The 12108-nt window shown below is 36.3% G+C and overlaps 1 protein-coding gene across 1 annotated transcript; it reads left to right on the top strand.

The window, feature by feature from the left end:
* The first annotated feature begins 8282 nt into the window (after window positions 1-8282).
* On the top strand, window positions 8283-9839 carry LOC149838769 (scopoletin glucosyltransferase-like). The gene has a single exon (XM_090008314.1). It carries the CDS (start codon window positions 8283-8285, stop codon window positions 9837-9839), a length of 1557 nt encoding a protein of 518 aa, XP_089864440.1.
* Window positions 9840-12108: the final 2269 nt, after the last annotated feature.

The raw sequence follows: 12108 nt of genomic DNA, 5'->3' as shown, positions 1-12108 counted from the left end.
TTGAACTCTGATCAAGCTCTTACACCTACTACAATCATCTGAATGTCAATTAATTCCTGATCTAAGAATGAAGACATTCATAAAATGTAAATGCACTCATTTGCCGAATTGTTCAAAAGTGATAATGAGCTGGATGCTCATTGATCTGTCTGTGGCTTTGCACAGTCTCAAATCTTTACAGTATTCAGCCGAGTGTCCATCACGATTGATAAAATCATTTGCATTGCAGCTGCTTAAACATTTGTTGAATTCAGATGTAATGAGAGAGGAAAGGCAGAAAAGGAAATTGACGGTCCTTAACTAGCCTATGGCTGGACTAGCAAGGCCAATCCTCACAAGGAGGCCATCTCCAATTGGAGCTAAAAGAAACTCAATTTTATTTCTTAAAATTCAAGATTACAAGCTCTCTCATTTACAAAAGAACCTCTATTTATAACGTTGACCTGCATATTGACGCCATACCTTTGGGTGGCTCATGATTCAAATCTCAATGATGTCATCCCTTATCTAGTTGTTGAGACCACACTGTCATGGCCACACTGTTACAATCTACGTTGTACCGCTGTGATCGTTGATTTTTTTTTGTCCTTTTTAGGGAAATAAAGAGAAAAAATCTCGCAAGGTCTCACTTGACCTTTTGTAAAGATGTTTTGAAATTACTAGCCTCCGTTTTGAAATTTGCAGAAAAATGGGGAGACAGAATTTGCTCGTCGGTACGAGATTCAACCGTTCCTGACGCCTTTACTAGGGGTAATTGAACCAATGATCAAATTTATGCCTTTGCTTTGCCCAAATTTATCTAAGAAATTATCCTAAGTCCTAAATGCACATAGAATCAGGCTTGTGCTATGATTTTGAATTTGAAAATATGTGTGCTTTTGGAAAGATTTCAAAGATTTGGTTTTTTCCAAGTGATTTTTGAAACAGATTTGAAAATATCCTTTAAGGAATGACTTTGAAATTCAGAAATCGATTTTGCTTTGAGAAATTAGAATTTGAAGTGAATTTGAATTGAAACTTTGAAATCTCGAAATTGAATTCAAAGTTAAGGAATTTGAAATCTGAATTGATGAAAAATTGAATTTGGAGTTGATTTTGAATTTAAAATTGAATTCAGAATCAAATCTAGAATTTTGAAATTGCTTTTAAAATTGAAATTGAAAATCAGAATTAGATTTGAGTTTGGAAATTAAAATTGAACTTTGAATTTAAAGATGAAGACTTGAAATCTGAAATTGAAAATGTAATTAAATTTGAAAACTAAGTTGGGAATTAGAAATTGAAATTGAAATTGAAATTGAAACTGAAATTTTGGAAATGAAATTGGAATTTAGAATTGGAAATTTGAAATAAAATTTGAAATTTAATTTGAAATAAAAACCGAGAATTGAAATGAAATAAAGAATTAAAATTTGAAAAATAGAAAATTTGAAATTGACATTTGAATTTGAAAATGGAATTCGAATTTTAAAATTTGAAATTTAAATGAAATAGAAAATTGAAATTAAATTTTGGAAGAAAATGGAAAATTGGAATTGAAATTAAAAATGAAATTCAAAATTTGGAATTTAAAACCTGAAAATGGAGAATTGAAATTGATTTTAAAATTGAAACAAAATCAATATTTGAAATTTGAATAGGAATTTGAATTTAATATTTGAAATGAAAATGAAGTTGAAATTAGAATTTTGAAAATGGGAAAGGAAAATAAAATTGAAATGTGAAAATAGTAAATGGAAAATTGAAATAGAATTTAAAATTGAATGAAATTGGAAATTGAAGTCGAAATTGAAATTGTTTTAGATTTTGAAAATGATTTTGAAAATACTTTAAATTCACAAATGATTTTAAATGTAAATTTAAAATTTAATTTTGAACTTTACTTTTGAAAACAAAATGGAAAATAAATTTCGAAAATCACTTGGAAAATACCTTGAAATTGAAAATGTTTTGAATAATTTTGAAAAAGGAAAAATAATGATGCAATTCTATCTTAAATAATGAATGTATTTAAAAAGAATTTATTTAAAATTAGAATTAAAATCAAATTTCATTCTTTAATAGAATTAAAACAAGATTAAAGCTTTAATATATTCATGTTTATGGTCATAAACATATTCTAATTTTAATCTTTATCTAAATTCCAATAAAGAATGGAATGAATTTTTGTGCCTTTATAGAATTAAAACAAGATAAAATTTTCATATATTTATGACTATGGTCACAAATATACTTTGATTTAATCTTTATTTTAGATTCTAATAAAGGAAGAAAATGCATTTGAAATATGATGATCTTTTAAAATGAATTATATTTTAACAAAGAATGACAATTTTAAGTATTATTCACATCCCAACTATGGCCGTGAATACAAACTTTACTTAACATTATTTATCATTTATTAAATGGTGCACGTGTCATTCATGTTTTCATAGTATTTTTAAGAAATAAAAAAATATGCAAAAATTAAAATGAAGAAAATTAGACTAACATGCTCATTCATTCTAAACTAAGCATAAAGTAAAATTTTTCATTAATGTATTATTACAACACTTGAATGAATTACATTAATTGAAAAGAAAAAAAAATCCTGAAAAATGAATAAACATGTTAGAAATAAATGTAGGCATTTGCGGATTTTCTTCAATTATTGGAAAATTGAAGAAAAATCCATAACTTAGCCTTTTTATGTCTCAAAAAATAAAGGAAAAATCTATAAACATGTCAAAAATTCATAAAATTTTATATGGATAAACTATAACTAAAATGAAAGAAAACCCTTTTTACGGATTTAGAAAATGAGTTTTCATTAAAGAGGACACATGAAAACAAGTTGAAATGAAATTTTAAAAAAATGCTTAAAAGGTAAAGTAACATGGTTCTGACTTTTGATCAGAATCAGATATGAAAACTTATTAGAAATCACTAAAAATTTATTGAGATGAACTAGACATATAAAGGAGAAATCTTCAATTTACAGCTCTAGAAAATGATCTCCCATAAGGGAGATCTCATCTGATCAATTTGATCAAAAATCTGTAAAAGTTTGTGAAAGACAATTCAATAGGTTTTTGATTTTTGATCTAAATGACAGATGAAAACTTAATGAAAATTTATGAAACTTGAAATACATAAACTAGACATTACAAGAAGAAAACTCCTTTTTACAGATCTAAAAAATGATCGCCCATTAAGGAGATATGAATGCAACAAGTTGGTTTTAAGTCAAAATAATGCATATAATTGCAAACAGACAAGGTTTCGACTTAAAATGCAAAAGAAATAGAAATATTTCATAGAAATGGACATGCATATGAATAAGATTTTTTTACAGATCTTGAAAATGATCCCTCATTAGGGAGAAATGATTATGATAAAATGGATCAAAATCAGAACCATCAAAGTGCCACAGTATAACAGGGTTACAGTTTTTGGCCAAAATCAAATATCAAAATACCATAGAAATTGATAAAAATTTACATGAAGAAATTAGACTCAATGTTGGACATTTTTCGTTTTACAAATTTGAAAGATAATTTCTGGTTAGGGAGAAATCACTCAAACAAGTTGGTCTAATTTCAGGGAAAATCCGGATGAGGCTAAACAGCAAAGTCCGAATCCTGATTTTTTTGAGGGATCAAACCAACTCAGAATGATCTGATTTTTTATGTGGACCCCGAAAGCATACTATTAAAGATGTGATAAAAAAATTAAATCAAAATAAGACTTAATTATATGCTAAATTATGAAGGCAAAATTAGACCAGAATTGAAAATATCATTTCAACACCATTGAATGAAATAGAATCTCAAAATTGAATTGATCCAATAATCAAAACATGAAATCTATCATTCTAGATCTTTGATGATAATGAAAATGATATAAAACATAAATAAAAGCATATAAACTGAAATCAAAAGCATTGGGGCATAAATTGAAATTGATTTTGCCCATAGAATGTAGAATTTGATCTATTGAAAATCAAATCCTATTTTTAAATGGATAAAATGAAAATGCATAAAGTAATTAGCAGTTTGAATTGATCAAAGCATAGAAAATAAAAATTTACATAGAACTAAACTAGTTCTACATTGCTATTACAGAAAATTTAAAGAAAATACAAGAAAGAAGAAAAGAAATGGGGGCGATTTTTGAGAAAATAAAGGAAAGAAAAAGAAAAGAAAAAAATCAAAATAAAGGGAGAGAGATGGAATACCTTGGGCTGGAGGAGCTTCTTTCTTCTTCTTCACTTCAGCCACCAAGAGAGGAGCCAAAGAGAAGGAGGGATGCTTGAGGGAAAAGAGAAGAGAGAGAGAGAATTTCTTTGATTTTCTCAATTTCTCAAACTTCTACTTGTTGAGAAGAGAGACCCCCAAGGGATCTATTTATAGTCTAAGAATGGGGTTGGCTTTTGCAAAACTTTAGATATGGGACTAAAAAATATTCAGCAAGAGTGGTGCCAAGCCCATGTGGGCATTTTCCTTTTTTTCAAATGGGCAAAAACATCACTTTATAAAAAATTTGACAATGGCACCCCTTTTGCAAGTGGGTGCGCATGTGGGTCTTTTTCATCTTTTATAAATGGGTACTTGGCTGAAATTTTGACACGTGGCATCACCTTGGGGGGGTGATGTTCATGTGGGTTTTTAAAAGTGAAGGAGTTTTTTAAAGGTATATTAAAAACCAATTTTGATTTTAAATCTTGAAAATGCCAAGTGGCGCCCCTCTTTGAAAATAATATTTTTGAAATTAAGGTAAAAAGAGAAATAAAATATTAGAAAAAATGGGAATTTTGAAATAATTGGATTTCAAAAAATTCAATTTTGATTTACGAAATTCAAATTGGGCAAAAACCAGATCCAGATTGAATTTGAGAGATTTTGCAAAAATACCAATTTTGGTTTCTGAAATTTCAAAGATGATTTTGAATTTGGGGATAAAATTTGAATTTTGAATTTGAATTTGAAATCCCCAAATTGATTTTGAATAAAAATTGGATTTTGAAATTAGATTTAGATTCGTTTTGACATTTCAAAATCCAAAATGAATTTTGAACTGGATCCAGGGTATTTTTTAAAAGAATTTTGAAATTCAAAGGTTTGTTTTTGGATTTGGGGATAAAAATTGGATTTTGATTTTAAATATGAAATCCCCAATTGACTTTAAATAAAAATTGGATTTTGAAACTGGATCTAGATCTATTTTGGTATTTCAAAATCCAAATTGAAATTTGAACTGGATCTAGGATGTTTTTCAAAGGATTTTTGCAAAATGATGAATTTTGATTTGAAATCCAAAGATTGATTTTGAAACTAGGATAAAAATTGGGTTTTTGAAAGGGATCTGGATCTGAAGTTTTGAAAAGATTGGATCTGAATCTCGATTTGAAGGAAATCGGTTTTAAAAAATGGAAATCGAACCCTGAATATGGATTTCTGAAGAATTGAAAATAGAAAAAGCCCCAAATTCATAATAAAATTAGAATTTTGATTTTGGATCTTGGATCCAATTCCAGAGAATGGAATTGAATCTTGGATCTGGATCAGAAATCAAGAAGCGAAATTGCATCTCAGATGTTAAATGAATCTGAGTTCAGAAATTTGATTGAATTGAACTTCTGAACGGACCAGAAGGTCGATCCATACTGAAATGGATCCAAAGTTGCTTAATTAGATCCTGGATATCTGATGAGATATTTCAGGTTCAAAGAATGAAATCAGACTCTGGATATGGATTTCTTAACGAATCAGATAAAAAATTCAGGTCTGGGAAAAAATTAGACATCAAATCCAACATTGGATCCAATATCTGAATTAAAATGGATCAGATCTTGGATATTGATGAAATATTAGGTGAAAGAATGGATTCGAGTCCGAATTTGGGGTTTGCCCCAGTTTAAAAATTGTTGAAAACAGTGTCCCAGATAATTTTATTTTTTGGGTCTTCGCCCTGCAGGGGCAGAAACATGGTACTAAACTAGTCTGAACTAATTTGAGCCGATCTGGCTCGAAATGAACTGAATTGTAAGTCAGTTATACTCAAACGAACTAATTTTGAAGCTAAATCACTAGCTTAACAAGCTGGAGTCAACTCGATCTGGACTGTATCGAGCTCAAACGAGCTAAAAATGAGCTGAAATGAAGGTCCGAGTGTGAAAAAGTGACTTTAAACTGAAATTGAGCTACTCGAACTCCTGGTGAATTTAGATCAGATTCACTGGGATGGGATCTATTGGATTTGACTGACTTAAGGATAATTTGGTTAAGATTTGAGCTAGAAATGAGTTTATTTCGCCTGAAATGAGCCAAATTAGCTGAAAATGATAAAAAATGGTTAGGATTCACTCCTCGCGAGCTTAGGAGAGCTAGAAATGATAGACATTCTAACTTTTTTGAACTTGAGATGAGTTTGGTTGGACCTAGCTGATGAAAGGTCTAAGGGTGACCTAGTGGTAAAATGGTAATTTTATTGGCTGAATGAGGTAAAATTGACCTCTATACTGGGGTAGACCTAGGGGAGAATCTATATCGCCCTGCAGGGGATTGGCATCTGTGAAATGAGGATGTCTAGAATGAACTTGCAAAATTTGGGGTGTTTCCAACTGCACATGACTAACTCAGCTGTGCATGAAATGACCCTACCCTAGTCTACCTATTGATCTTGTAGACTGTCTGACTGCCTTGACTAACCTGTCGGCTGTGTCCCTATGCTCAACCGAACCTCGCCGGTCTTCGCACGTATTCGACTTGAATCTCCTACTTTCAAATCGGGATTCTCACTAGGGTTCGTATCACTCTTGGAGTAAACAGCTTTGATACCACTTGTTGCATCTGTACCTCACAACTCCCAATATCTATGTCGCGACTGTCTTGGTTAACTAATGAGAATCATTTAAACGCTTGACTGGATCACCAATTCTCCGTGCATCAATGTGCAATTCTGCAAGATGCGTCCAGCGCACTCTGCAACATGTATTGTGCACACGGTAGGGTGTACAACCATTGGATTGATGCACAACATGACCTGTGCGTAGTAGTCCAGCACGCATGTACATGCAGCAATACAAAGAAAGATTGAGGTTGCTCGAGAGTAAAGAAAATGCAAGATGTTGCCGATGCAATTAGCTTAGTAAAAATTGTTTCGACGACCGTGAGCTTCAACAGCTCAGCAGTGCATTGGATGCTGGATATATTTCAGGAACATCTCGAAGCATTAATCCAGCATGATCGGCGTTAGATGCAGCTGTGCGTGGTGCTTGCTCAACAGTTTGTCCACTCTAGAGTAGGCATTGTCCTTGATTGAGCAAATTCGGATATTAGAAACAATAAATGATTCGATGGAAGTGTATCTAGTTAACGCACTTATCTTTACTGAGTTTAAAGACGATCGTGAGCCTTAAGGAACTCATGCGATGCGGCTGAAGCACTTTGTAACACCAGCAATGTGTTTCAGACAGTTGATTGGCTGAGATCTACTTGATTTAGCTGCAGATCACGTTTTGCTCTCATTTCCGGATGTCTGCAACTTGCTCAGCAGATCTGGAATACGCTCAACTACTCGACAGAGTGCACGATCTGATTCATCAGAAGAGAGAATCAAGGTAGCCGATCCGTAGAGTCTTCGCTGAAATTGATTCTCACGGTGGAAGACTAAATTCGACTCTAATTAAGGACTGAAGAAGGTGGAGAATGAAAGAGCTAATAGGCCTAATTCTAACTAAGCCTAAGTCTAGAACTAAAGAAACTAATCCTAATTCTATTTCAGAACTAATCTAGAATTCAAGAGCTTCAAGACATATTCAAGATGTAAAAAAATGAGGCTTGAGGTTTTATTTACATGCCCAATCAAGTTACACATTGAAGGTTATTTTCTTAGTAGCTCCTAATGACTCTCCAATCATAGCGCATCTTCGCTTTGCCGAGAATGTTGGTGGTATTCATTAAGACACGCAATGCACCTCCTCCTCTCTCACCGTTCAATTTTTCCCGGGGCACATAAGAAACTAGTTAAGATCAAAGGAGCGTCTAGGTACCATGGCTACGTGTTACTAGCAATCACATGACAGCATTTAATAGACTCTTAACAAGTGTCAAATAGCCATTTGTTTAAACCCAAAGACAGTCTGTCTTCCTACAGTGAACATATTTATAGCCCCAATCAAATCTTTCGTCAGCCGGCAACATATATATATATATATATATATATATATATATATATATATATATATATATATATATATAGAGAGAGAGAGAGAGAGAGAGAGAGAGAGAGAGGTCATGGAAATGCCGCATGTTATCATCTTTCCGTTCATGGCACAAGGCCACACCCTCCCTCTGCTTGACTTGACCAAGATGCTAGCCTGCCGGAGCATCAAGCTCACCGTCTTCACCACCCCTTCCAACTCCAAACCCATTCTCCAAACGCTCTCCCAAACACCAAACGTTCAGGTCCAGATCCTTGACTTCCCAGCACCAGAAGAGCTCCCCACATCCGGTGAGATCGCCGAGCAACTCCCCTCCATTGATGACTTCTCCTCATTCGTTTACTTTACCAAGAGACTCCAAAAGCCCTTTGAGAGATCCCTCGAGATCATGGTCAACTCAGGAGAGGCCCCTCCCCTGTGCATCATCTCGGACTTCTTCCTCCCGTGGACCCTGGAGTCCGGATCCAAATTCAACATCCCCAGGTTGGTCTTCTACAGTTTCAGTGCCTACGGTCTCTCCATAGCCAAGTCGGTATTCGCCTGCCTGCCCACGAAGAGGGTGATATCTGAGGATGAACTTTTTGAGGTTCCCGGGCTGCCCACCGAGGTCCTACTCACGGGATCCGAACTCATGCCCCACATGAGGGTCTGGAACGAAAATGACCCAATGATCAAGCTGACCGCCGAAGCCGTGCTGGCCGAGATGCTCAGCCATGGCATCGTGCTCAACACCTTCTCCGAGCTCGAGCCGCACTATGTCTCCCACATGCAAAGCTTCTTCAAGTCGCACCTGTGGTGCGTTGGACCCTCGGTCCTGTGCGACGAGGCGGGCTGGAGAGGGGGAGTTGAGTCGCACGTGTGGAAGTCGTGCTCGGATTGGCTAGATGAGCATGCGGCCGAGGCCGGCTCGGTCATGTACGTGTCGTTCGGGACGCTCGCACAGGTGGCTGATGAGCAGCTGACAGAGATTGCGTGGGGGCTGGAATCCAGCGGGTGCAGGTTCCTGCTGGTGGTGAGATCGGACACCTGGCAGGCACCCGATGGGTTCGAGGGCCGTGTGGCCGGGAGGGGGCTGGTGCTGAGGAAGTGGGCCCCGCAGCTGCTGGTGCTGGCCCACCAAGCAGTGGGCGGGTTCTTGACCCACTGTGGCTGGAACTCGGTCTTGGAGAGCCTCTCGGCTGGGGTGCCCATGTTGACTTGGCCCATGATCGCCGATCAGCATCTCAACGAGAAGATGGTCGTAGAGGAGCTGGCCGCCGGGATAAGGGCAACGACAGCAGCTGGTCGGCTGCCAGGGGCACTGGTGGGGAGGGACGTGGTGCGTGAGAGGGTGCTGAAGCTGATGACCGGTGAAGAGGGGCGGCTGGCAAGGGAGAAAGCAGTCGTGATAGGCCGAGCTGCGAGGGCCGCTGTCAAAGAGGGTGGGTCTTCGTACACTAGCTTGGGTGCACTCATTGAGAGTCTAAGCAGTCAACGTCAAGAAGACCGAGCCCCGGACGCAACCCAAGCTAAAGAACCCATGGTGAAGATGGAGCCCCAAGACCAACCATTCAGCATAGCCGAGCCCCAAGATAAGGAGTTAGGTTGGCAGCTGAAGCGTACCAACAACTTGGTTCAAAATCCAACGAAAGTCTAGTATTCTAACGAGACCGGCCCATTGAGTTTAGGAATAATTTGACTTATGATTGGGCTCTATGTCTCCTTATGTATGTTTCCTAAAAAGCCTTTTGTGCAAAGGGTATCAACTTAATTGGATCATACTAATGTGCATCCTAGTGTTTGGCTTTGATAAATTGTTTGGCCCATTTCAAATTGTGCATTAGTCCTACACAGATCTGCTGTATTTGTAGGTATGGATTTAAAAGTGAAGATCCATTTTGTTTCTATAATCTTTGCTGGTTTTCAATTCCTCAAAGCATTTCATTGCTTGCTGTGCATTAGTCCTACACAGATCTGCTAGTTTGAATCTTGCCGTCAATGTTAAGTTATGCCATCCTAAGGTGTTAACGTTATACCAGTTAAACTCGAAACTATATGTTTTGTAAAAAAGTTGGTAACAAATCCGTTCCATGTGAAATATTTTTTATGTTTGAATTTAGTTGGGATCGTCTATTTCCAAATTAACCTTATTGTTCAACCTGTTTTCATCCTGTCTCCCTCCGGGGAGAGAGAGAGAGAGAGAGAGAGAGAGAGAGAGACGTTTTTAAAATCAACATTCAACCATAAATCATGATTGTGTGACTACTACGCGGTACGCGTTTTTTTTTCTTTCTTTCATGCGATTTGCAAAAATATTTACTGTTTATCCATTTTTTTGACAAAAACGTCACTTTCTTTGTCCACTTTTGCGAAAACATCCTTGAGTTTATAGTCATTAAACTCACAATTGCATTTATGAAATCCACAATTGATCCAGGAATTCTGATTTTAGCATTTCCTACCCGTCAGTTTGAGAGCAGCAGTATGGAACTTACCAACTCCTTGTTATAGACCAACTTCAACGATGGAAGTAGCATTTGCATCCTCAATTTGCTATCTCACACACAATGCCCCTGTTTTGATTCTCACAAAGTTGTTAACAATCTTATAGTGTAGCATTCAATTCAACCATAAACATCAAATTATACAATATTACATATGAGTAGGGTGTATCGTCATACACCTAAAACCGTCCAATTTCCACCGACAAAAGGGGGATCAGATGATACAACTTTCACATTATATGTCTTAATTAACTGGAATAACTAATAATCATGATTTGTAGGAAATAAGGCAAGTCTGTTATTTGTAATCAAATGAAACGGTGAATGAAAAACAAACCTGAAAATGAAAGAAATTTTATTTTGCAAACAAAAAATATCGAGCTATGCCTTCGAACATAAAAAAGAAAAAAGAAACTTATGGAATGGAGCCATGCACTCCATCATAAACAGCAATACACCCATGACAGAGACAAGCTTACCACAAAAATTTTGATCTTAATAACAAAATGCCATAAAACACAGCCTCAATATAGAACTTTTACATGATATTAAAAAAAATTAGATAAAACAAAATAACCCTATAAGCAAGAAGAAGACTGTAACATACGCGAGGCAGTAGATGTGCATTGAAGAGCCACGTTAAGGGGAGGGTGGGCACGTGCCCACCTTGAACCCTAGAAATCCCTCAAGGGGATATGGGTCAGGGTGACCCACGGCGCCAGACCCAAAGGCTCCCTCTTATTATGCTCTCTCTCTCTCTCCTTGTGATCTAGTGCAACCGTACGTACCTCTCTCTCTCTCTGCCCCTCTACCCTCCTCCTCTCTCTTTGTCTTTCAAGGGTTTTTCACTTTGCTTGTGAAAATATGCCACAAATAGAGTCTTTTGGAGACAACCATTTGGATTTTTCACTTCCACTTTATATATATATATATATATATATATATATATATATATATATATATATATATATATATATATATATATATATACCGGCAACCACAAGGGTTATCAATGCAAGTGGTGGGCCATCAAGTAGGAAAGAGAGACGGGGGATAGGGAGTCCCCCCTGTCCCTGTCGCTCTCATACAAGAAAAGCTTGTCCCCACCGCCAAAAACTATGGTTGACAACGACTTGCTCATTATGAAAAAGAGGGAGGCAAGGGGGATGACCTTGCCTCAGCCACCGGCAACCACCACCAATGGCGATGAAAAAAAACAAAAACCAAAACCATATGGTTTGCCAACGCAAAAGAAAATAATAATAATAATAATGGGGTGGCGGGAGACAGAGTATATTCCTTTATCTCTGCCCAGACTAAACCACCGGCAACCCAGTGGTTGCCAATGGCTTATGGCAAAAAAAAATGGTGTGATGTTACCCTCACCGGCAAAGTACTCCTCTTGACGTTGTTATGTTAGAG

This window comes from Nuphar pumila, chromosome 5, assembly GCF_984573655.1.
Source record: "Nuphar pumila chromosome 5, dmNupPumi1.hap1.1, whole genome shotgun sequence".
NCBI classification, from domain to species: Eukaryota; Viridiplantae; Streptophyta; class Magnoliopsida; order Nymphaeales; family Nymphaeaceae; genus Nuphar; species Nuphar pumila.
This window is presented reverse-complemented; position numbering and strand designations above follow the sequence as displayed.

Bases quoted from the DNA above. Each gene is read 5' to 3' on its own strand.
- LOC149838769 (XM_090008314.1), top strand. From the start codon at position 8,283: ATGCCGCATGTTATCATCTTTCCGTTCATGGCACAAGGCCACACCCTC.